This window comes from Mesoplodon mirus (assembly GCF_964341445.2).
Source record: "Mesoplodon mirus genome assembly, chromosome: 7".
NCBI classification, from domain to species: Eukaryota; Metazoa; Chordata; class Mammalia; order Artiodactyla; family Ziphiidae; genus Mesoplodon; species Mesoplodon mirus.
The window spans coordinates 11385996-11412209 of record NC_138983.1 but is presented as its reverse complement, the minus strand read 5'-3'; the positions used below and the strand labels follow the sequence as shown (position 1 = coordinate 11412209).

The 26214-nt window shown below is 49.6% G+C and overlaps 1 protein-coding gene across 4 annotated transcripts in view; it reads left to right on the top strand.

The window, feature by feature from the left end:
* Positions 1 to 26214, top strand: part of DTX4 (deltex E3 ubiquitin ligase 4) — a 52507-nt gene that overhangs the window by 9500 nt on the left and 16793 nt on the right. For 2 of the 4 annotated variants that reach the window (XM_082627606.1, XM_082627609.1), the window contains exons 1-5: positions 6463 to 6819; positions 14995 to 15718; positions 22196 to 22257; positions 22610 to 22771; positions 25232 to 25293. In XM_082627606.1, the coding sequence (XP_082483732.1) occupies positions 6609 to 6819; positions 14995 to 15718; positions 22196 to 22257; positions 22610 to 22771; positions 25232 to 25293 (1221 nt within the window). In that variant the 5' untranslated portion in view covers positions 6463 to 6608. Of the gene's footprint in view, positions 1 to 6462; positions 6820 to 14994; positions 15719 to 22195; positions 22258 to 22609; positions 22772 to 25231; positions 25294 to 26214 lie in introns of those variants that run through there. The other 2 variants (XM_082627607.1, XM_082627608.1) reach the window with 1 other exon arrangement.

Sequence of the window (26214 nt, the reverse complement as noted above, 5' to 3'; positions counted from 1 at the left end):
GTCATCAATGTAATCCCAATCACCATCCCAGCAAGTTATCATGTGAATATCGACAACCTGATACTAAAGTTTATAAGGAGAGACAAAAGACCCAGAATAGCCAACACAATATTAAAGGAGAAGAACAAAGTTGGAAGACTGTGACTAATTGCCTTTACTGCCTATTATTATAAAGCTGCACTAATCAAGATAAGGTTGTGTTGGTCAAAGAATAAAGAAGAAAATCAGTGGAACATAGCCCAGAAATATACACACCAAAATATAGTCAACTGATCTTTCATGAAGGAACAAAAGCAATACGATGGAGCAAAATGGTTTTTTCCACGAAAGGTGCTAGAACAACTAGACATCTCCATGCCAAAAAATCAAACAAAAAAAAGAATCTAGATATATACTCTACACCTTTCACAAAAGTAGACTCAAAATGAATCATAGACCTAAATGTAAAATACGTAACTATAACATTCCTAGAAGATAAAGGAAAATCTAGGTGAACTTGGCTTTGGCACGAAAGCATAACCAAGGAAAGAAAAAAATGTTTTGCTGGACTTGGTTAAAATTGAAAAATTCTGCTCTGTGAAAGACACCTCACCCCCACCACCATGCAGTGCAAAGGTAAGTGCTGGCAAGGTTGGAGAAAGTCCATGTGAGCCTGAGCACTGGGACACGAGGTACTTCCTGTCCCTCTTGGGCCCTGTGGCACCTGCAGCAGGCCAGCTGGGGCAAGCTCCCGTTACTTTAAAGAGAGAAAGAGACAGAGGGAAAGAGAAAGAATGAATAGACAAGCCACAGATTAAGATAAGATATTTGTGAAAGACACACCTGAGAAAAGACTGTTATCTAACATACACAAAAACTTTTAAAACTCAACAACGAGAAAGCAAATAACCCTATTAAAAAGATGGGCAAAGATCTTAACAGACATCTCACCAAAGATAGATGGCAAATAAGCAGGTGAAAAGATGCTCAATGTCACATGTCATTAGAAAACTGCAACTTAAAACAGTAATGAGCTACAACTACCTATGTTCTATGGGTTCTATATAAAAACTCATAGAATTTACAACACCAAGAGTGAACCCTAATGGAAAATGTGGCCTTTAATTAATAATAATGTATCAATATTTGCTCTGCAATTATAACAAATGTACCACACTAACCCAAGATGTTACTATTAGGGGAAACTGAAGGGGTAAGGCACTGATGGGTTACATGGGAACTCTATGTATTTTCCACTAAGCATTTTTATAAACCTAAAACTGCCCCCAAGATAAAGCGTATTAATTTTTTAAAATCATCAAAGGGAGAGACGACAGGGAGAGAACAGGTGTGGAGCTGTCCATTGTCTGTCCCTTCCCAGAGGATTTGTGTGGCTTGTGTTTATTTCTCCAGCAATGGCTTGTGACAATATGCCTGAGTAGTGCTAACCAGGGAAGCTCCCCAAACTTTTGAGTCCAGAGTTTTTATTAGGGGCTTGTCATGTAGATGTGGTTGACCACCCATGAGGCTGACCTTAGTCACCAGCCCCTCCAAATGTCAAGCTGATATTGTGTGCCCCAAGTCCTCTACCATATATCATATTGTGTTAGTATAAACTATCCGTCATGGCCCAAGCCCGCCAGATAAACAAAGACACTTTTATCAATCAGGACATTCCAAAGGCTTAGAGGTTACCTCCCAGGAGCCAAGGGCAAAGGGCTAAATCTTTCTTTGGGTACAATTAATCCTTTATTGCCCACAGGACCTGCATTCCAGCACAGCTCCCTTTGCCCAATCCTTGCCCCCTTTTTCCTTCCTTCCTTCATAGGTGTTAAGCCAAAGGATGCTCCTTTATAAACATTCTGCTCACTAAGCTCTGTCTCAGAGCTGGCTTTCTAGAGAACCCTACCTGCAACAGAGGTTGTGATGGGATACTTAGTCTGTAGTTTAGGTCCCACGTCCAACTCTGATGAGATTTTATTCATCAGGTTTTGAGATTTATTCTGAACTTTCCACAGAAAAAAAACTGTACATCGTGTACCAAAATAGAAGCAAAAGTTTCAGTTGCTTTAGGAATTTAGATCTGTGAAGTATTTATTTTCAGGACTCTAAAGACAAGTAAGTCAGGTACTCTCAAAGAAATCTTTCTTTTTCTGGTCAGAGAGGCTTCAGGACAAGTTCAAGAAAGATGACTGGCATCCACATTTAAGGATTATATTCATCCGAGGAAAATCCCAAAGGGCAGACAACTCCTTAAAAGGAGAAATTAACCACTGCTTTGGATACAAACTACATGAAACACAGAAAAAGTAAAGGCAAGCTTAAAAGTGATGAAAGTGAAAACGTGTATGTGTCACTCAGCTGTCAAAACAGAAGGAGAAAATCAGCAAGGAGCTGGTGGTGTTGGGGTGTCTCATGACAGCCTGGCAAAGACATAGGTTCCCCACTCAGTCTTTGTGGTCACTGGTGGGGATGGGACCACAGTTTTTCTGTGCTGTTTGGCTAGAGTAGAGTGGTTACTGTTTAAAAGTTTTCAGCTTTGCTATGCTGCCCCTTTCTTTGTTTTTTTGATTAGAGAGAGTAGGCTTTCATGTTGTGTTTGTTCGTTTTGCTTTGTTTTGGGTCCATGCCCACGGCATTTCCAAGTTGCTGGCTTCTTCCAATCCAAGTCTTGGGTATATTAGGCAAAAAGAAAACTAGGGAAACACCACCATTTTGTTCCTTGGGTCCCAAGGTCCCTAAATGATCTGTCTTTCCTCCAACTTTCAGAGTCTTCACATGGTTTGTCAGGGTTTTTAGTTGTACTTAGCTAGAGGCATAGGGGAAAGTATGTCTGCTTCTTCTTCTTCCCAGAAGTTGAAATCCCATATTGGCTTTTACATTTTATTGTCTTTTATAACCTACCCATGAATGTCAGATAATGTCATTTCTATCGTGGTGCCCTATTAGACAACGCAGCTAAGGATGCCACAGATGGAACCTCTTCATAAAGGAGTGACAATGTTCTAGAAGAGTATATGGGACCAGAAATATTGTTGAGGCCATTTCTGGAAAATATAATCTACCATGCTCTTTGCCTTGGGAAACTGATGAACAGCTTCACTACAGTTAAAGTACCCAAATTTGTTTCTCATCTCAGTGACTCAGTTGACTACATATCTGGAAACAGCAATCAAATCAGGACTCTCCCACCTGATTTGCCTTAACTTCAGAGGATTATTCACATCACTGTGAGGATGCACTATATAACACTGTAGGAAAAAGAAGAGAGCCAACTAACTGGGAAAAAATAATCAGTCGACAGAATGTAACACTGATGTGGTCCTAGATGTATATAGAGCAATTATAAATGGGGGAGGGTAAAAAGAGTTAAAGGGAAGTAAGATTTCTGTACTTCATTTGAACTGCCAAAATGACTACATTAGTAGATTGTGATGTTGTAAATATATAGTGTAATGCCTAGAGCAGCCTCTAAACAAGCTATTCAAAGAGAAACATTGAAAAACACTATACATAAGTCAAAATGGAATCTTCAAAATGTGCAAGTAACCCGCAGGAGAAAGAAAACAGAGCAAGCAGAAAACAAAAAATAAACTGGCAGACTTAAGCCCTAACGTATCAAGAGTTACATTAAATGCAAATGGTTTAAGTACACCAATTAAAGGGCAGAAATTGGCAGAGTAGATTAAAACATGACCCAGCTATAAACTGTCTATTAAAAAACTCAGTTCAAATTGAACATCATAGGCAGATTGAAGGTGAAGGATGGAAAAAATATACATCACGAAGACATGGATAAAAGGAAAACATAAGTGTCTATCTTAATACTAGATAAAGTTGATTTCAGATCAAAGAAACTTACCACAGAGAAGGATACTATATAATGATAAAAGGATCAATCTACCAAGACAATGTAGCGATCTAAAATGTGCAAAGCACAAACAACAAAGTGGCAAAATATGTGGAGCAAAACCTGATAGAACTAAAAGAAGAAGTAGACAAATCCACAACTGTAGTTAGAGACTTCAATACACCTCTTTCAATAATTTATAGAACAACTATACAGACAGTCAGCCTGGCTAAAGAAGAACGAAACAAAGTCATCAACCAATAGCATTTCATGAAAATTTATAGAACACTCCACTCAACAACAGAATACACATTCCTTTTGAGCACCCATAGAACATACCCCTTTTAGCAGGTTTAGGCTTTTTCTACTTGGGAATTTCTGGTTTAGCTGGTCAGATGCTGTTTTCTCCCTGATACTTCCAGCCTCCCCTTCAGTCGTTACTGATAGTTTATAGTTTCTGGATCTGTACCTCCCAGACCACAAGGGAGTTTCCAGGATCTTCATACACTTGGTCTCATGATTGGAAGTAAAAATAGCTCAATACAAATTTACATGACCTTTTCTTCAGTTCTCCTTGTGTCCTTTCAGAGCACTCGATCCTCATTCTCTCCCTTCCTTTCTTTCACACTGAGGCACGTTTACATTGCCATATATCTTGCCTCTTATCACACCATCTCCTCATCATATAACTTGTGTTATGGAACAAGGTGAGTTTTTAGTTTGCTTGTTTGTTTGGTTTGGTTTGGTTTTTTTGCCCAACTACTTTTTGGATACCAGTTTCCCCTCTGCTAAACATGTAACTGGGGCAAACTGCTCAAATTCCCTAAGCCTTGTCATTTATAACATGGGAATAATAGTGACTCTTGTTAGGATTAACTGAGATAGCCTTAACTCCTTTTCCTTTTGTCCTTCAAACCCTAAAATTCCATGTCTTAATGAATGGTGTTGATTGAGTTGGATTGGGAGACTGGCCTTAGGGAAGAGGTTTACTGGAGATTCTGGAGGTCATCCTGGGGAGATTTCTGGGCAAGAGGACCAGCAAGAACAAAGCTCAGAGGTAGCCTCAAGCCTGGTGCTTTTGGAGGCCCAAAGAAGAGCATGTTTGATATTTTTTTCTTTTATTTTGTACTTAGAACTCAGTGAGGAGGGAGGTGAATAAAGGTAGAGGGGTGAAAAAGATTTGGAAGGAACTAGTGATGGGAGAAAGGACAGGTATAATTCAAGAGAGAACAAGAAACAGGAGGGAAAGCAAATCTTCCAAAGCAAAAGGGATCATATGTTCTGAAAGAAAACGATTATTTCAGAAAGTTTCATAATCCCGGTTCCTAACACATAGTCTACTTTTATTTTTCTACATCCTATCCTGGCTCTTGAGCATATGAATTCATTGTTTTACGTAGCTGCAACTTTAGCAAAACAAAGTTTGTGTTTTCTGGCAAGATTAATATGTAATCCCGATGTCAATCTACCTTTTTAGTCAGAACGCACCCATTTTAGATTATTTTCCACGTTGACTATTGAAGACCAAAACAACCAAGTCTAGCTTGTGTCTGTCTTAGTGTCTCATTCTTTCTGTCATAGAAATCCTGCAAAATAAATCAATTTAGCATGTGTCTTCTTGATTCTGGTAACGTCTAAGCAGGCCAGAAAAACCACATTTGTTCCCTACATAGACAGTGTTAATCCATCACCTCTCAAATAGCTGCATCCCTTTGGACTGGGTCTCATAAGCAGAGAGGCCCAGTTAGTTGAGCTAACTAGTGTGTGGCCAGTGGCCGGCACGCGTCTCTTTAGGCCAGCAGGGAGCGCGTGAGCTCCAGGGCACCTGCTCCAGTCGTCAGGGGGCGTGGCTCTGCATCCTTGACGGACAGTTGAGGATGCGGACGAAGATGAGGTAATACAACCACATCAAGGAGAGCGTGCGGATGTGGGCGCGTGTGCGTGCGAGCGTGAGTGTGCAAGACACTAAGTGTCTCGGAGCTCGCGGTACGGACACCGATCACACTGCATTAAAGAGAAAGAAAGAAAAGAAAAAAGAAAATTCCATTTCTGGGACGGAGACTGCAAAGTTACGGCCGGCGACAGCTGCAGTCCCGGGGCTTTGTCCTGGGGGGTCGCTTTTCCGCGTATAGGGACCGGAGAAACCCTCCGCAGGCGCGGGTTTGCCCGAGCGCCGGGCTTGGGAGGGGCGACTCATTCTAGAAGCAGCTGAGCGGAGCCACAGGGAGGGGGAGCTCTCTCCCAGGCGGCGACAACTGAACGTGCGGTGAAAGGGTGGGGAGGGAGGGGAGGGGAACTCGGCGTGCCAGTCCGAGCGCGATCGCGCGGCGAGATCCCACCCCGGCGTCTGCAGTGCCCGAGGCGCAACTGGTGCGAGGGCTTGATGCTCGCCTCGCCGTCAGCCCCAGCTCGCGGCCGCCGGGGCTCCGGCCGCGCGCCCGCCGGGTGGCTTTGCTAGGCGGGGGCCAGTTTGCAGGGAGCCGGACATTTGCATGAAGCGACTCGACCCCACGGAGCAGCGGCAGCAGCGGCGGACCCGGGCGGCGGCGGCGGCGCGTGGTCGGAGCCCGGCGGCCCTGGTCTCCGGGCCCCGGTGGATGCGCGGCTGGGGGGCGGCCCATGGGCCGGAGCTGAGGCTGCCCGGGGTGTCGGGGCGCGGGGCGGGGGGCGCGGTCGAGGCCCGGAGGCGGCGGCGCAGGAGGAAGCGGAGGAGGGCGGGCGCGCCGGGCCCGGGAGGCAGGCTTCGCAGCGCTGCCGCCGCCGCAGCCCCGGGCTCGCCATGCTCCTGGCCTCGGCCGTGGTGGTCTGGGAATGGCTGAACGAGCACGGCCGCTGGCGTCCCTACAGCCCGGCCGTGAGCCACCACATCGAGGCGGTGGTTCGCGCCGGCCCCCGCGCCGGGGGCAGCGTGGTGCTGGGCCAGGTGGACAGCCGTCTCGCGCCCTACATCATCGACCTGCAGTCCATGAACCAGTTTCGCCAGGACACCGGTGAGCCGGCCGCCCCTGCCCCGCCCGCGCCTCCTCCCCTGCCTGCCCTGAGCTCTCCCACGTCGCGAGCCCACCGGGGCCCACCTTTGTCCGCATCTCCATACACTGGTGTCACCGAGGGGGGGTCGTGGAGGGGGCGCTTGACGCCCCACGATGCTCTTAAGATACTCCCTGCAATAAACGTCCATGCAAATAGTATCCGTGGTTTGGTTATGCAAACCGAGCTTCAACCTAGCTCCTAAAAAACCCCCTTTCACGCCCCCCTTTGAAATGCTTGGTGGCTCTTGTAGAAATTCCGGGGCTCACCAGCCCACAAGCAATCCCAGCTGATAGGAAAGGCTTGCTGCTCTCATTCCTCACACATCACCTTGGCTGACTGACCCTACTGTGCCTCAGGCACTCTTGGGCCTGCCACACGTTCCCCTGGTCAACCACCTTGCTGCCTCTACCCCTCCGGGGTGGGATGGCTTCCCACAGCTGCATCCTGGGGGGAGGAAGAAGGGATTCCCGGGAGGCTTTCACTGTAGTCTAGTACGGGAAGGGAGGGGCCTTTCTGGGAACTGAGATGGACTTGGGGGATTCCGGGGCAGGAAACGCCCGGGTTGCTGTGGCATTGGTGAGTGCCTCTGCTTGGGCACTCCAAGTGTTGAAGCAACAGGCCAGAGCAGATGGAGAGGGGAGGGGGAGGGACACAGCTCCGGAATGCCTGGCTGGGAAGCTGATCGCTTTGTCCTTGGAGGAGGAGGAGGAGGATTCCTAAAAAGAAACTGTCCCCAAGATTCGCCCCGTAAAGGTCCCCTATGGGGGACACTAAACTCCTATCTTTTTGTGAGAATCAAGTTGCCACTGTGGCCACCGCATATCCCACATCCCAGCTGGCCAGCCTTTCCAGGTCAGAGCCAAGAAGAGAGGCTGCAGGCTGGAGGTCAGGGTGGCGGGTCCTTGGCGTGAGGGGCAGAGGGGGCTGCATCTCTTTGCGTGGCCCACGCATGGTGCCCAGGCTTAATTTACATGGGACAGGTCTGTCTCTCCAGTAGCCTCTTCACAGAGGTGGGCAGTTGTTTTGGGGATTCTGGTTCGGCTTTCCTGAGAGTGTGACCCAGGAGCCTGGAGAGACAGGTGTGGAAGGGAGGGACCGGAGGGGTGGACTGGGAGAGTCCCAGAGGGTCAGAGAACAGCTGTGTGAGCAAAGGCATCTCCACCTCCTTGGAAAGCCCCCGCATCCTGTGCGCTAATTAGGATTGTCATGGGAAAGGGGTATCTTTCCACCCTCGTGTCCTCATCTTCGGTCATAACTCCTAACAACCTCTTTGCCAAAGACTTTGTAGACACCGACCGACTGAGTGAAGCTTTCTGGGGAAAGGATTCCAGAAGTGTTAGCATCTGGAGGGGCTTAAACCTTGGTGGGAAAGGGAGGGGAGTGGAGCTGAGAGAGCCTGGGAGGAAGAGGGAATAATGAGGAATGTGGGGAGGTTGAGAAAGAGGATTAAGTGTGGCCAAGGGGGCAGGGGGAGAAGGTAACTGTGTACTTTGGACAGAAGTCGGAGAGGTGAGGGTGGAGGCATCAGACTTGGGGGAGGGGGAAGCTAGCCCTGTAGGTGGGGTCAGAGAGTCTGACAGTCAAGACACCTACCTGACAGGGGACTCCAGTCCTGCTCAGAATAAATGGGCAGGTGTTAGCTTTTCTATTTCAGACTAAATCTCAGCAGCAGATGGAGGGACACCTTGGTGACCTAAAGGTCCCAGGCCTTGTCCCACATTTGAGAAGGGGGAAAGTTTAATCAGTGTTTAGGGATGTCTGAGATGGGCGTGGTTCCTAGGAAGGGTCATGGCCTGAAGGGCTCTTACTACAGAAATGAAGTTCTGGAGAAAACTGGGTTGAAGGACAGTTACTATTTCCCCCAGGTCTGACCACCCTTCCCTGAGGACAGGCTGCCCACTGCCTGGTGGTTCACAGTTAGGTCGGAGGCTGGAGCTCCTCAGATTTTAGACCCGACCTGGCCCTGGATCATTTTTCAAACTGCCTCAGGGTGTGTTTTACATTTTTTGTCTGACTTTGAGGGATTCAGACTGCTTTGGTATCATCCACTCATTCTAATGGTTGATCGGCCAACGTGGACTGAGAGCCTCCATCCTCAGGGCCAGGCCCCGCGCTGGGTGCGCTGGGTGCAGAAGGCACTGGGCTGAATTCCCAGGCTTGCTGGGTCTGTCAGGGAGCTTGTCAAAGCAGAATAGAATCTCTGGGTTTCTGGGCTCACAGGCCCCTCCTCTGTCTTCTCCATCAACAGACACACAGTTCCTCTCAATATAGCTCATTGATGAAGCCGTGACAGGGTAGGAACTGTAAACCACCGGCTCCCAGGCAACCTCGGCCAAGCCCTGGCAATGTTTAATTAAATTACCCACCATCCCCAAGCCACAGTTTGAAGCTGGGAACCAGAAACATCCCCATAAACAAAGGAGAGCTGGAAGTCCCCTGCCCAGAGGCGATTCCTCTCTTTTTTTGTTGTTGCCTCCTCTGTGTGGGGACATTTCCTGACATGGGAGCTGTGTTTTTTCAGAAGTTGCCTGCCCTGCTGCCAAGGAAGTCCTCAGACTCTCCACTCCCCTGGGTTCCGACCTCATCCAGCCTGTCTCCAGGGAGATGGCTGGGAGGTTGCAGATACCCTCTGCCCACCTCTGTTTGTCCTGGGCCCTTCTCCTTCCCCAGACCATCTCTGAGTCTGAGCTTATTTGCATGCTATGCTGGTCTCCTCTAGGCATTTTGGGCTAGAGAATGGGGAGGAAGGGAAGAGACAGAGCTAGATACAGGTGAAGGGGTCTTGGCTGCTTCGAAAAGCCTCTGTTGGGTCGTCTCCACCCACGATCATTCACCTTGACTGGGTTGACCTTTTTCTGTTGTAGGGCAGTGGCCGGAGCTCCGTCCCCGGTAACTTCCAACATCCTTGTTCTCTGTATCTTCCAACATACCAGATCATTGCCATTTTCAGGGCCTGGCAGCAGGATGGGGGAAGACCCGGGCTTGCAGTGGGAGACATGACTCAGGGTCTCATTCCAGACCCACTGGCTTACTCTGTGACCTTCAACAAGTCCCTTGACTGCTCAGGCCTCATTCTCCTTCGTAGAATGAAGAGCAGCCTTAAGGTTCCTTCTGGCTCCTTTCCTCCCATCATGCAGATCGGCGGGTGAATGGGTTTGGACTCTACACCGGTGCTAATTAGAAGTAACATGGTATGAGGGAGGGTTCTTTCCAGCTCAGTTTTCTGTGCAACTTTTGCCTCTTTTATGTCTTTAAGGCAGTGACAAGAGTCAGATGGAGGGTGATTAAAGGGTTTGATAGAAGCTGATTTTTATTTAGTCCCCCCCTCAACTATACTCCCCACCCTGTATGAGCACAAGAGCGGTGGGAGCACATGTCACGACCACATGATAGCTAATGTATGAGGGCGGCACCAAGCACATTGCACACATTATCTGGTTTCATCCTCGGCCATCTTATGAAGGACCCATTGTTCTCATTTCATAGGATAGGAAACAAGTGGGAAAAGATGAAGTTGCTCAAAGTTTTACAGCTAGTCCATGGCAGAGCTGAGATTCTGAATCCAGTGCCCATGTCCTACTTCATTTGGTGAACACTTATGGACCACCTACTTCATGCAGGCACTGTTCCAGGCTTGTGGGATATAGCGATAGCAAACCATCCAAGTCTTTGCCCTCATGGAACATTCTAGTGGGGGTGAGGGGTGCTGGTAAGAGAGGCCTGGGATTTCCTGGGTACAGGAGCACAGTGTTGTATGGACGTGGGTGAAATGCCCTGGAGTCCTAGGGTCATGGCTGAAAGGTGTTGTCTCTCATTTCCCAGGAGCCAGAACAACTTGGGTGCTTTGGGATGTACGTGTCTGAGTCGCTGGAAGAAGCTTTTTTCCTCTTTCTTCCTACTTAGCCTGTGAAATCCTTTATCCCTGTGCCATTAGAAGCCTTGTCCTTGGGTCACACTGCACCTTAGGACCCAGTGGATTTCCTCAGATCATCTAATTCAGGGTCCTGCTTATAGAAAGTTCCAGGACTCGCCCATGTCAGATGGAGTGATCTCAAAATAATCAGAGAATGTAATCCCACCATCTCTCTTGTCCCACAACTTGCATGCTGAGGTCTGCCTTCTGTTTTTAACTAACCCTCTAGGGCTGAACTGAACGCAGCATCTTTCCTTCCAAAAATCAGCTCTTCCTTGTGACACCCCTGTTCTTGTTAAATGGCGTCACTACCTTACCACTCGCCCGTGGTCAAAGCCTCAGGGGTCTTTGACTCGTCTCGTCATTCTTTTCGGATGCCCCATATATCCAGGCATGTAGAAGCTGAAACTTGAGCATACGTGACGAACACTCTGCAGTTGTTCACGTGCAGATTCCCGGGCCCAGCTCCCAGGGATGCCGGCCCTCAGTTCTGGAGGGTGTTGCTGGTCTGTTCCCCAGGAGATTCGAAAACACGTGATCCTGGATCACTTGGAATGCATTCAGCTACTTGTGGTCAGGTCCTACCCATTACCTCTCTGTAGGGTCCCTCTGGTCTATCACCTGCTTTTCATTTTTGCTGCCAGCACCCTCCCCCTTCCCCCCCCCAACTACTTCTCATTTGGAACTAAGAAACGGAGCAGCTCTGGTGTCATCACTTCTCTGTGTCACAAACCTCCTCACTGGTTCCTCGCGGCCTGTAAAGAAAAGCCCTCACAGCCTGGCAGTCCAGACCACCTATGCCCTGGCTCTCACACACCTTTCCAAGTTTATCTTCCTGTATGCCCATATTTTCCTCTACTCCTGCCAAACAGACGTGCCTTTTATTCTCAGGCATTCCCTTAGACACCCTCCCGCTAACTGTTCACAAGGTCCCTTCTGCTGAGATTCCCTTCTTCATCATTTCCACCTGTTGAAGTTCTCCTTCTCATTCAGGCCCTGCGCTCTTTGTTATGCTCTCCATTTCTTGACATGTTCTCCCAATTATGATTACTTCCTTTCTTCAATGGATATTTATTGAGCCCTCAGGACACGCTAGGCATGGGGGCTACAGCCATAAGCAAACTCCTGGATGCCCACCCTCATGAGATCGGGAGTCCCATGAGGTAGGTGGACATTCATCAAATGAATCACACAAATAAATGTGTAACTGCACCTCAAGACAGTGTAAAATATAGGAGCAGGAGTTTTACCTGGTCGGACAACCCAGAGAGCTTTCCTCGAGGAAGTGAGCTGAAATCTGAAGGATGGGTAGCCAGGAGGATGCCAGAGTGTGTGAGGGGAGGGACCAAGATTGTGAAGCAGCCCAGAGAGGAGAAGAGGCAGTGGCGAGAGTCTGCAGGAGGCCAGTGGGACAGAAATGTGGGCAGAGTGTATTAGGATTCCAGGAGACCACAGAGGCTGTGGGTGGAGAGCATCTTGGTCTTGACCTACGAGGAAGTCATGGAAGGGATTGAAGCACGGTGGGGTTGTGGTTACCTTTTCAGCTAACATTGCATTCGTTGACACCCTTTTTGGTGGCATATTCTGCCTCATAACCAGGCACTTGTTTTAGACTGGGAGATGCTTCAGGCGTGCCTGAATCTGCATTCCTCACAGCACCTAATGCATACTCAGCAATATGGGATAAATGATCAAATGCCAACGTAGCCAGAAGTCCTCACCCCATCACAGCACGTCTATGGAGCCCTCGTTACTGCCGACTCTGCGTTAGGCACTGATATGAAAAGTGCCAGGATGCTTGTGCCCATCAGACATAAGCAGCTGTGCACCCCAGACTCCTTGAAGATGGAGCCAGGACTAGGAGAGCATTTCAAGAAATGGATGGCAAATGGCATAGGACCTGAACGATAAGGAAAATTTCAGTAGATCAAAACAGCAAAGGAGGGCATTTTGATAGACGGGACCTGGTGAATAGTAGGGGCAGCGGAGAGTCAGGGAACACTGAGGGAATGCAGGAGGAAAAGGGGGCATCTGTCCAGGGCAGACAGGAGGATAAACCTGGAAAGAGGCAGGGCAGAGTTTCCAGAAGTTCTGGGGCAACTCCCAGGCATAGCTGGGACTGACACCACCATTGTGAAAAATGCCTTTTAAGCACATTTATGAGAATTGGTCAAGTGCATTGTTTGTCCCTGCTACCCTGGAGAGAGAATAAAATAGTGTCATTTAAGCTCTCTAAACCTAATGTCCTCACCTTTAAACATTGTTTCACAGGATTGCCAGGAAGATCAAATGAGATAGGATAGCTGAAGGTGTTTTCTACGTAACAAAGATTGTGCAAAGAGGGAGTTTAAACTCTCTCTCTGGCCCTCCTCTTCTCTCTCTGTCTCTGTCTCTGTCTCTGTCTCTCTCTCTCTCTCACTCTCACACACACACACATACACACACACTTCACATCCCCTGGACTAAACTTTCCCCGTGACTTCTCCATCCTGCTAAGACATACAATAGAAGATAAAATACAATAATAATCACCAAACTTATTGAGCCCTTGCCAAGTGACAGGTATTATCTTAGCATTTATATTCATTCCTGCATTTAATCCTCAAATCCACCCTTTGAAGAAGCTACCCAGGACCCAAACAGATGAGGAAACTAGGACTTAATCACACAGCTGGAAGGGACGGAAACTGCCGTTGGATCTGAAGGCCGTGCTCTTTGTCCCCCAGCAAGCTGGCGCCTTAGGAAGGAAATGGCGGCAAACCAGGGGCCTACCAGCCACCCCGTTCTTCCTCCTCTCCTCCTCCTCTCCTGCTCCCCCCACATCCAGCAGACCTCCTGGCGCTGAATAGGGAGGGGATTGTTCTGCTTCTCCCTCCTGCCTCTGAATGGTGATGTTTTGGGTCATTAAGGGGCTTGGAGATGGGGGGGGTGGGGGGTTATGACCTGGCAAAGGCCTGAATAGTCATTGTTCCTTTTCTTCCCCCCTTGAATGAGATTCTGTCCCCAGCCTTGGTGTCTCCCTCTGGGTTGGAGGAGGGGGTGGGTCAGAGGCCAGGGAAGGGGAGCCTTTTCCCACCACTTTGATGGATAGAGCTTAAGCTGACGGATGCAGAGATTCCAGCATCCTTGGAGCTCTCCCCAGTCTCCCTACCCGGCCTTGAACCAGGCATCTTCAGCCTTGATGTTAATATCCACGAAATGAGCCCTGGTTGGGCATGGATCTGAATTCAAGGTTCCGGTAGATAAAGGAGAAAGAGGCAACAGTTACAGGCTTAGTCTTCCCTGACAGTCCTGCAGGTTCGTTTCTGCTGTCCTAGTCCCCTGCAACAAACCCTAATCTCCTCCCTGCCCTCACCGCCTCCATCCCACCCACTGTGAGACTATCCAAATTGAGACTCTCCTATCTTTAGGAGGGTTGAGCTTCTGGTGTGGGCGGGGGAAAGACGTTAGATAAATAGAAAGTTATTCTTATGATCACTCTTACAGTTGTTGATATAAGACTTAATGCTGGGAAATATGAGAGAGTTCTTTCAACCTGACCTTTTATTTATTTTTTTTTTACCACACCCAAAGAAGTCCAGAGAGCCAGCCATCGCCCCCAGCCCTGGGCAGCCTTCCTGGGTGGGGGCAGAGTCTTCCTCTATCCTCTAGGGTCCCATGACCCTGTGTTCATTTCCTCTGTAGCCTTCGGGGCTGAGGCATTTGGAGAATCAAGGAAGAAGGGAAATGATATTTCTCAGCACCTAGCATGTGTCAAGGGCTTTACATACCTTATTGCAAATTACAGGGCGCGTGAGAAATCCAGGTCCTGCCACAGACAAATGCATATTCGTTGAGTGAGTGAGCCACGTTTAATTTCACAAAAACTCGGCAAAGGAATTATCATCTTGTTTCTTGGGGGAGAAAAGAAGGTTGTGGGGTGTTATATTAAGTGATCAAATTTGGCTGCAAACTAAGGTCTCCCGACTCCAAACCAGGAAGTGCTCTTTCTGGTCCCTGTACCATCTCCCACATCCTTCCCCGTGTAACTCATCTGCTTTCACCCCCCTGTGACTGCTGGACTTCAAAGTGACAGGAGTGAGCCTCATTCAAAGCTGATATCTCAACAGGCAGCCCAGTGCCAGCACACTGTAGGACTCGTTTAATGTCTGCCTATTAACGTAACACAATCCAGTTTCATCCCTTGGTGACCCTGATCCTCTCCTCTGTCCCACTCTGGCAGGGACCCTCCGTCCAGTTCGCCGCAAGTACTACGACCCGACCTCGGCCCCTGGGAAGGGCGTGGTGTGGGAGTGGGAGAACGACAATGGTTCTTGGACGCCCTACGACATGGAAGTGGGCATCACCATCCAGCACGCCTACGAGAAGCAGCACCCCTGGATTGACCTCACTTCCATCGGCTTCAGCTACGTCATTGACTTCAGCACCATGGGCCAGATCAACCGGCAGACCCAGCGCCAGCGCCGCGTCCGCCGGCGGCTAGATCTTATCTACCCCATGGTCACTGGCACCTTGCCCAAGGCCCAGTCCTGGCCTGCCAGCCCCGGGCCTGCCGCCGCACCCCCCGCCGCGCCCTGCTCCTGCCCGCAGTGCGTCCTGGTGATGAGCGTCAAGGCCGCGGTGGCCATTGGGAGCGCTGGACCCCTGCAGCCCCCGGCTGCCCGCAAGAACATGCCCGAGTCTGGAGTGGTCAAGGTGCCTCCCCCAGCAGGCCCCGGGGCCAAGCCACTAGACAGCACGGGCACCATCCGAGGCCCGGTGAAGACGGTCCCATCACAGGCGATCCGGCGACAAGCCTCCAGCACGCCGGCAGGGGCGAATGCGGGCTCCCCTACTAGTCCCCCGGGAGCCAATGGCAAGACCGGAAGGGTGGCCCTGGCGACCTTGAATCGGACCAACCTGCAGCGACTGGCCATCGCCCAGTCCCGGGTGCTGATCGCCTCCGGGTAGGTGCTTCCACGGCTGCCTCTGAGCATCAGCTGATCAGGGGCATCAGACGTCACTGATCAGCCGGGTCAGAGATGAAGGAAGGGCTGCCAAGGCTTAAGCTCCTCCTCGTCTTCACCTGACCCCCTGGCTGCAGGTGGAAGGCAGCACGGTGTGGTGGGTAAGCAAGGATGTGGCCTTTGGGATCCAGCAGACCTGGATTCTAATGGAGACTTTGCCTCTTCCTAGCCCTGTGATAGGGGCGGATCCGCAACATCACAGAGCCCCAACTTCCTCATCTGTAAATGCTGGCCATGATATTCATGTTAGGGTTGCAGTGAGCATTAAGGGAGGTGATACCTACCAAGAAATAGCAGGCAACATTCATGGGCTCCCACCATGTTCTAGTTTGGGGGCTTTAATCCTTATAACAAGTCTATGGAGTAGGCTTATATTCTTTTTGCGGTACGCGGGCCTCTCACTGTTGTGGCCTCTCCCGTTGCGGAGCACAGGCTCCGGGTGCGCAGGCTCAGCGGCCATGGCTCACGGGCCCAGCCGCTCCGCGGCATGTGGGATCTTCCCAGACCGGGGCACGAACCCGTGTCCCCTGCATCGGCAGGCAGACTCTCAACCACTGTGCCACCAGGGAAGCCCCTGGAGTAGGCATTTTTGATCCCATTTTACCCTTGAAGGCATGAGAGTTTCACTCGCTCCAAGGCACATACCTAATCATCAGCAGAGAACGGGATTCAGACTTCAGGAAGTCTGAGCCCAGACTCTTCCCGCTCAGCCATGCTGGTTCCCTGTCAATCACATACCACGGTGTCCAGCATACAATAGGTGCCAAGTGAGGGTTAGTCCCTTTCCTCTGGTGCCTCCAGCTTGGAATAACAGCCCGTGTTTAATGAGTACTTACTACCTCCCAGGCAGTTCTCAGTCATTCCTGTGACAACTTGGGGATGTTGTAGATTCTGTTATGACTGCTTTTTATCATCCTCTTGGTGTTCCTGATCATAAAATGGGAGAGATGCAGGTCCATGTGATACCCGTAGCCTTTGCCTGCCAGCCCCTGATTTCTTGTGAGATTGGCCTCTTATATCTGTCCAGTCTTCCCTTTCTCTGGAGGAGCCTGGCCCTGCCTGCCACCCAAGCCCAGACATTCGGGATGGTTCAGAGGTAGGTTGGACACAAGAGTGTGAAGGTCAGGCTGCCCAGAGGAAGATCTCTGCACATAGAGGCCCAGCGCTGGGAGGAGACAGGAAGGAGAGTAGATTGCAGACCGTGAGGCCGGGCCTTTACTCCTGCCTCTGCCACTGGGTGAGGCATGGAATCTTTGCAAGGTCCATGTTCCCCCTGTGTGGAATGGGGATCATCAGGCTTGCATTGCCTACCCCTTGGAGTCAGTGTCAAAACCTCAGCTAAGAGCAGTCACCCCTTAACAGCTGACCCGATGCACTCGCTGGCATTAACTCATGACCTTACACCGTGATGCGAGTGTCGGGCATGGGCACTCAGCTAGGAATGAACTCCCCAAGGAGAGATGCACAGCCCACGTGTCATAGAGTGGGAGCTGGAACCTAGATTTTCGTCTCCTAGTCGGCTGCTCTTTTGGCCAAAGCCCAGCTCCTCGTTGTATTCGAAGGCAATTTATAAATGGTCAGATGCTAGTCAGATGCCTGGGATTTTCATGACTTCCTCTGAGCCTGCAGAAGTATTTGGCAGAGGGGAAGGGGTACCCGCACAAATGCCGCTGCTCAATTTCTCCACACTGGCGTACAGCAGCATCCCAGGGCCTCTAACGGAGTTCCAGGGTGACTGCTGGCATGGCAGAGGGAGGCTCCTATAGTGGGTAAGAACACCGTCTTCAGAATCTGACTGGCTGGGCTGGAACCCAAGTTTCTGGCTGTGTAACTTGGGGCAAGTTTTGCGTCCTCTATCTTCAGTTTACTCATCTGTAAAATGGGGATAGGAATAGTACCTTGCTTATAGGGTTTGTCATGAGGACTAAATGAAATATTCAGTGTGGATTTACTACAGTGCTTGGCACATAATAAGAGTCTTTTCAGTATTAGCTGCTATTATTATTACGAACAGTATCTACGTGCTCTGTAGTTACTGAAGTCAGAGCTGAGCCGAATCTAACACCCTACTTCTTTTCTGGCGCCCTACACAAAAGCCAAGTGACCCCATGCCATACTTGAGGGAACGGAACCCCAGATCGCTTTAAATGTCAGTGAAGGAGTCGGCAGCTCTTTATCTCTCTGCTTGAGTATCTGCCTGCCAATAGAATCCAGCAGCAGAATAGGGCGGAGGTCTGGGCAGTGCAATTTCAAAAGGGCTATAGAAACAAGTTGTTTTTTTTCTCTGCTCTGTTTTCCTGACAAGGGAGGCCCCTCCCTACCCTCTCTGTCTTCCAGCCCTCTCCTTTTCACCTCTTCCCACCTCCCTCACCCCCACTACCATCTTCTCCTCCAGTCTTTCTTGGCCATTTAATTAGCGTGTTTATTCCCTTTGTCTGCCATTGCCATCGACCTTCTGTCGTCCAATGGCCCCTTCCCCCTCCCCTCTCTGCCCATGACCTCTTCCAGTAACTTTCCCACGGAAAAGAGGAAGACCAGGGAGGGCGGGAGAGGTGGGATGGAGAGAAGGGTTTGGGGGGAACAAAAGATCCTGTGAATTATTCAGAGACACAAGCAGGGGGTTTCTAAAGAGGAGAGGGCTGTGCTGAGGAGGGCGGGAGTCGCCCCTCTGGCCCTCTTTTCCAGAACGGAGGCTTCTCTATCTCCAGCGAGACCTCGGTTGCTGGAGAGACAAGACCATTGTTCCGCTGAGGATTCCTGGGTTGGCTCATAACTCCCAGAAAAGCACTTCTCACCATGGTATCTGCAGAGCTATTCTCCCCTCATCAACCCCCTTCCCCTGCCACCTTGCCAGCTCTTCTCTTTTCTTAGTTTTGTATGTTAGAGACAGAAATTAAAACGTGCACCCTGCATAACTGGGAACTTCCCCACAGCATGGGGGGCAGGGGGTGTCTGCTGATTGGCCAACAAGAAGTTGGGTCAGGCAGCTTTTGCTGAGCTGAGTTGCCTGCAGGATGTGAATGCTCACCTGCCTTTGGGTTGCTGATCTCTAGAAAAAGGACTCAGGCATCTATAACCCTGGGGGCCCCGACAGGGTGTGACCGGTGTGGACCATACAGGCTGTTCTCCTTGGTTTTCATTTTAACGAATAACGGTGGGGGAAGGGTGATCAAGTGTTGCCAGCTCAACAATCTGCCCAGCACTCAACTTTGTATTAGTACTTTACACCTGACATCCTCAAAAATCTGAGAAAATTGGAATATTACGCAGGAAAAGGCTTTATATCAAGCCCAACTTCCTCTTACCTTTGGGAACCAAAAAATGTAAACAATCACCCACATTTGCATAGGGCTTGGCTATTTACAAAGTTTTCAACCTGGATCCTAAATCCTCCCTGGGAACCCAGGGACAGAGATTGAGGGTGCCCTGTTTACTGCGTGGTCACTCAGGTGCGGTCATGAATGGCAGAGAGGCTGCACGGTTTTCCCAAAGGCACAAAGTCGGTGCAGAGCTGCACTAGAAGCAGATAGCCTGACGCCCTTGCAGGGCCCCTTCCGCTGGACCCTTCTGTATTTCATAAGCAAATATCCCCTCTTCCCCAATCCCTTGCCTCCTGACAAGCCCTTCCACCATGTTGTCCCTTTCCTGGCATGGCAGGGACACCCACCTGTTCCTCAGTATTCACCAGCACACCCTCCCTCTCCCCAGACCTTGCCCCCAGCCCTGAGTGCTCGGGCTGCCCGGGATGTACGCTCTGGGGATTGGACTATTTCCTGGTTAACCAGGTTGGGTGTGGAAACCAGCCAGTCCAGTTTGTGGGAACAAAGGTGGCTTTTGTCACCCAGATCACAGCTACATATCAGCTGAAGTGGGGGCCTTGGAGATGGTGAGGGGGGAAGGCAGGTGCTGAGCTGGGTGGCGCCCACTGCCCCCTGGTGTGGATCCAGAGAGCAGGCGCAGAGGAGGGACCCTGCCCACCCCACCTCCCCAGAGAGAGGCGGGAGGAGAATCAGCCCCAGGTGGGAGACCCAGGGCAGAGACTAAACCCTGGGTCCCCAGGTACTGGGGTGGGAAATCATCAGGAAGTCTCCTTGGCAGCTTCTAACCCAAGACTTTCACAGCTTTACAGATAAGGAAATTGAGGCTCAGAAAAGTTGATGGACATGGTGACTGGCAGGACTGGGTCTTTAAGCTGATTTCTCTGACCCCCCCCCCCCCATCCACTCTACCATGCCTGGCCCTGTGGGGCAGGTTACAGGGTCCGGAATCAAGTCTGTGCCTCTTTTTCTTGGTGTCTTTCTTTTGTGTTGAATTCAGCTTTCACCCCGTCCCATCGGGATTTGATTTATCCTGGGGACAGTTTCTGAGGACAAGTAGCCTTTGGTGGCCTGTTGAGACACAAACACACCCACATTTGTTATTTCCACATCCTTCTCACAACCCTGGTGCACACGTCATCATCCCTGGGAAAGGACAGCGGCCCCAGAAGACTCAGCGTGGCCAGGCAAGCACCCATCCTTCCGGGCATGTGGGGGACAGACAGACCCAGTGCTCAGCCTTGAAGTGACCTTCCAACCTCCCCTCTGAGTTGTGGGTTCATTGCTTAAACCTGAAGCTTCGTGTCTTCTGTCTGCAGCATGGGGTGTTATGAGGATTACACAGACACTAGAGCACAGCCTAGTGAGTGGCTAAAACAATGGGCTCCGGAGACAGATTTCCTGGGTTCAAATCCTTCGCCGTGTGACCTTCGTCAAGTTTGCTTAACCTCTCTGTGTCTCACCTTCCCTGCCTATTAAAACGGAGTTAATAATAATAACACCGTTTGCATAGGTTGTTGGAAGGGTTAGATGGATGTATATACTGTGAGCAGGTAGAATGGTGCCTGGGATTAAGTGTCTGACTCTACTCTTGTTAGCGTTTTTAACACATGGATGAAGGGCTGTGGGCTGTCTTGCTCACTGCTGTGTCCCTGGCATCCAGCAGTGTATCCAACACAAAGTGGGCTCAGTATGAATGGACAAATAAATTAATAAAAAGTAAACACGTGCTCTTTCCCCTCCCCCTACTGTCCCAGCACCACCCTACTCCCAAAGCAGAAACTCTGGTTCCTGGAGTCATCGGTGACCCAGTCCCTCGGGCTCTCCAAGCCCACATCCCCTTCCAAACCCAGCTGTGGAGGCCTGGGTGGCAAGGGGGATGGTGCAAGACCCAGCTCCCTGTGTCTCGTATTTTTCTACTCAGCACCGTGGGAGGCCTCGACTGTCCCAGGCAGCTGTGCTGTCCTTCTCTCCATCCTGGCTCAAGTTGCTGGGGAGAAGGACAGAAAAGGGAGGAGGCCTTGCCTGATATTTATGTTTCTCAGGCAAAAGGAGAAGTGACAGCTGTTAGAGCAATGGTTTCCAAATGTTAGACTAGGGATCAGCTGCCTCTGCTTCCTCTCAGCAGAAGCTTGTAAAAATGCAGATTCTCTTGGCCCACAGGTAGAGCTTCTGAGGCAGGCAAGGGGCTTTGCCTTTTCAAAAGCTTCTGAGGTGACTGTACACCCAAGTCTGAACTTGCTTCTTTATGTTTTTTTCATTTCTTCAACCAATATTTGTTGAATGCCTACCAGTGTCAGGCTCTGAATGAAACAGACAAAGATATTTGCCCTGGTAAGGCTTAGATTTTAGGAGGGAAGATAAGAAGCAACAACTTATTTTCAAAGATCATACGTGGGAATTCCCTGGCGGTCCACGGGTTAGGACTCAGCACTTTCACTGCCCTGGGCCCAGGTTCAATCCCTGGTTGGGGAACTAAGATCCCACAAACCATGGGACGTGGCGAAAAAAAAAAAGACCAGGGTAAGAGGGCTTGGGGGGGGTCTCAGGGTGGGATGGAGGGGTGGGTAGCAGTATTAAATAAGATGGCCTCAGGAACATTGCTGAGAAGGGAACATTTGAGCCAAGGCTGAAGAAGTTGTAGGAGGGAACCAAGTAGCTGTCAGGTGGAACAGCATTTCAGGCAGAGGGAACAGCCTATGCAAAGGCTTTGAGGCAGGAGTGTTCTTGGCCAGTAAGAGGAACAGCTAGGGTGCAGTAAAGAGGCGAGTGACTTGAGGAGAGGCCAAAGAGCTGGGGGGATTGGGGCGGGGGATTTTGGCAGCTCATGCAGAGCTGTGTAGGCCTTCCTGGGACTCTGAGGGAACTGTGGAGCCATTCTGAGTTTTGAGGTTCTGGGTGGAGGCATGGTGTGGACTGACAAGGTTTGAAGGTATCAGCTCTGGCTGAGGGGCTAAGAACTTACTGCATTTTTAGTAGGAATAAGTATTTCCTGTAAGAAAGGGGAACCCCTCGGTGGGTGAAGTTTTGGGGTCCCCACCACTGGTCCATTTTGTCCCACTTGTCAAAAGCATGATATGTCTGCTCTTTCTTTCTTCAGGGTCCCCACCGTCCCAGTGAAGAACCTAAGTGGGTCCAGTCCTGTCAACCCTGCCTTGGCAGGTAAGAGCAGCCCCCGGCTGAAGGTAGAAAAACAAAAGCAATGAAATAGGTATAGTGAGCATTTGTAAAAAGAGAGAGAATTCGGATGTTGATTAAGACAAATGAGGATGTGAGGAGTTGGGTTGGAAGGGCAGGAAGAGTTTGGGAAGAATTGATTGTGAAAAGCAAAGCTTGCTGTTGAAAATGAGGGAATGGATGTTTCCAAGAAAAGTAGAGGCTACGTAGAGAATCCATGAGTTATGAGAGCGCCGGTGGAAAGGAGGTGCGTAGGTTACTGGGGAGGGGGGAGTTGGGTGGGGGTTTGGGGGACTGACTCTCCAGTCCTTCTTCTCTCATGCTCTTGCCCTTCCAGGAATCACTGGGATCCTCATGAGTGCAGCAGGGCTGCCTGTGTGTCTCACCAGGCCACCAAAGCTGGTCCTCCACCCACCCCCCGTCAGCAAGAGCGAAATAAAATCCATCCCAGGGGTTTCCAACACAAGCCGCAAGACCACCAAGAAACAAGCCAAGAAAGGTATCGGCCTCTTTATCGAAAGGGGTCCTGGCGGGGAGGTCACAGACTTGGCTCCCAGCTCTGGCTCTGCCTCCACCACTGAGGGTCACACCCATGCCTTCACCCTCTGTGCCTTAAATTCTGCATCTGCTAAATGGGCCTACCTGGTACCTGTTCTGATGATTACACCAAAGTGGATGAGGTATGGATCAGATGGAGACACCTTGAGAAATATAAAAATGCAGGCCAAAAATATAGACACATAAAAATAGGATGCGTGACACAGATAAAATATCAATACATTAGAGAGAAAGATCACTTTGACATTGGAACCCAATCAGACTTGACTCATATCCCAACTTTGTCCCTTGCAGTCTTGTGACCCCAGTCTCTTATTTTCTCACCTTTACAATGGGCACAACCGGTACCTGGCAGGTATGTCCTGTAATGCATCCACGTCACTGGGGAAATAACCACTGTCTCGTGTCCCTCTGGAGACTCCAGATGCTCTGGCCCCTCGAACTCCCCTTTAGGAGCTCCATCCTCCCTTTTCACATCCTACAACTAGGAGGTCAAATACCTGTGCTTATCAGGGCACCAAGGACCCCACTTCAGCTCTGTGGCTGGTCTTTCTAGTCTCTGGTATTGGTTGTTAAATGATTTCACCGTCACCCCTAAGTCCCCACCTTGCAAACTTGTTATGAAGTTTCAATGGGATCATATGTATATTGTGACTTAGCCCGGCAAGCAATAGGCTTTCAGTTAATAGAGGCTTGATTCTTCTAAGAGAAGCAGGGCAGTGGGAAGGAAGGGCCTGCATCCCAGCTTTTGAACGTTGCAGGATCCACTTCCTCAAACCCTGTCCTACTTTTCCAGTCTATCAAAATCTCTCTGCTTAAATAAACTTGATTGCCTTGCTTGTAGTCTCATAGGAAACAGCAGGATTTTGCACTTTCCCACTCTTCCTGTTATTATTAATAGCATATATCAGGCTCTTAGCAGGTAAAGTGCCAAAGAACTGTACATCCATTAGCTCATTTAATTGTCAAAGCATCACTCTCAGCAGGTGCTAGTGGTTGTTCTTGCCCATTTCCTAGGTGAGAAAACAGAAGCTTAGAGAAGTTAAGAAGGTCACCTAAGGAGGCACTGACCCTTTTTTCAAATTTCTATGCCTCTTTGTGAGTCCGTATCATCCCATCCCTTGCCTTTAGGCTAGGCTGCCACTTAGGGGTCCTGTTCCCCCCCTCCCCAAAATTCCAGAGTCAATGCACCTGTCAGGTGATTGCTTCCCAGAGCATCACCCTTTCCCTACTGCTGGGCTACCTCTGCTGGCAGCGATCATGCCATCAACAGCCGAAGAAGAAGACCGTCCTGAAGCTGTGGTCATAAATTCCTGGTTTCCCATAAAAATAATAGCACTTTGACTCCACATTACCAATTGAGACAGTACTTAGCACATTGTAAAAGGAATGCCGTAAGCCTACCTAATGCTTTTAAATGTGTAACAGTTTACAGAGTACTTTCTTTTCTTTTTTTACATCTTTATTGGAGTATAATTGCTTTACAATGGTGTGTTAGTTTCTGCTTTATAACAAAGGGAATCAGTTATACATATACATATATCCCCATATCTCTTCCCTCTTGCATCTCCCTCCCTCCCACCCTCCCTATCCCACCCCTCTAGGCGGTCACAAAGCACCAAGCTGATCTCCCTGTGCTATGTGGCTTCTTCCCACTAGCTATCTATTTTACGTTTGGTAGTGTATATATGTCCATGCCACTCTCTCGCTTTGTCCCAGCTTACCCTTCCCCCTCCCCATATCCTCAAGTCCATTCTCTACGTCTGTGTCTTTATTCCTGTCTTACCCCTAGGTTCTTCATGACCTTTTTTTCCCCTTAAATTCCACATATACGTGTTAGCATATGGTATTTGTCTTTCACTTTCTGACTTACTTCACTCTGTGTGACAGACTCTAGGTCCATCCACCTCATTACAAATAGCTCAATTTCGTTTCTTTTTATGGCTGAGTAATATTCCATTGTATATATGTGCCACATCTTCTTTACCCATTCATCCGATGACGGACACTTAGGTTGTTTCCATCTCCGGGCTATTGTAAATAGAGCTGCAATGCAGAGTGCTTTCATTTGTCATCTCATTGCATCATTTGGGTGGGTCCAGGCTCTTCGACGATGTGGAAGAGAAACCCACTCAACCTCTGTCAGTTAAAAAGTGGGTTTGTTGAAATTAGGCAGGGGGCTGTCAGGGAAGTGACCTAAGGAGATAAAGGCAGATGTGAACACCTCCCACCTCCTCAGACCACCTCCCTCCATCTTCTACCACTCTGTTCCCTTTCAGTTCTTAAATCCAATTGTGCAATGAATTGTTTGCCTTTTCTGCTTTGAGCCTGGCTAACAACTCCCCTCTCTCTGGCACATCCAGCTTGTCTTGGTGGCTCACTTAATATCTTGTCCCCACAGGTAAAACCCCAGAAGAAGTGCTGAAGAAGTATCTGCAGAAAGTCCGGCATCCACCAGATGAGGTGACTGCAGGGGAGACAGGACGGGGTTCACCTTCTCCGTCACCCACAAGCATCTCCTCTGCTAGAGTTTTCCGCAGGTTGCGGCAGGAGCTGCTTTCTAAGTCCTGACTGGTGCAGAGCTGGTCAGAGCGGATGCCCAGGCTCCCAGGTTCATGGTCCTGAGCAACGGCTGCAGCTTAACCTCCCCCACCTCCCCATTTAGCAAACTGCTGACTGATTCTAAACTGCCTTAACATGAGAGTCTGAATTTAAGAAAGGCAGTATGATAAGCTATGGGTACTGACTTTAAAATGGGCTTGATGTGCATCAGCAGTTCTCAACCAGAGGTGATTTTACATGACTGGAGGGGAGAGGGGATGCTGATAGTATCTAGTAGACAAAGGCCAAGGATGCTACTAAACACCCTACAATGCCCAGGAAGGCCCAGGACAGCACCCACAGCAAAGAATTATCCAGCCCCAAATGTCAATGGTGCCAAGGTAGAGAAATCCTGTTGCAGACTTATTTAAAGAGCAGCCTCTCCAGGACACTTCAAATACAATTCCTTTACAGACGTTCCACTTAAATAAAGCTTGTCGGTGAGTCTGTCAGCAAGCATTGGTTTCCTCCACAAGCCACTGAAGGGTACCAAGGAAGGACGGTTGGTCACAGCCCCCAAGGAGGTTATCATTCTGTTGGCCAGCCTAAATGAACATGTACCACCGCCAGGAATTATTTCAGGAATTTCTCTGTTGCACAAAGCAAGGCAGCATTCTATTTAGATTCCCAAAGGCATGTTTACCCTGGTTTGTGGGCTTTCTAGAAGAGGAGAAGAAATCGCTCACCTGACCTCTGAGATCACGCGGGAACTGCCTTGGAGATGCTTTGGGCTCCTAGGCTGATTGAGAGCTGATGTCCTCTTTCCTCTGTCTCCTCCCTCCC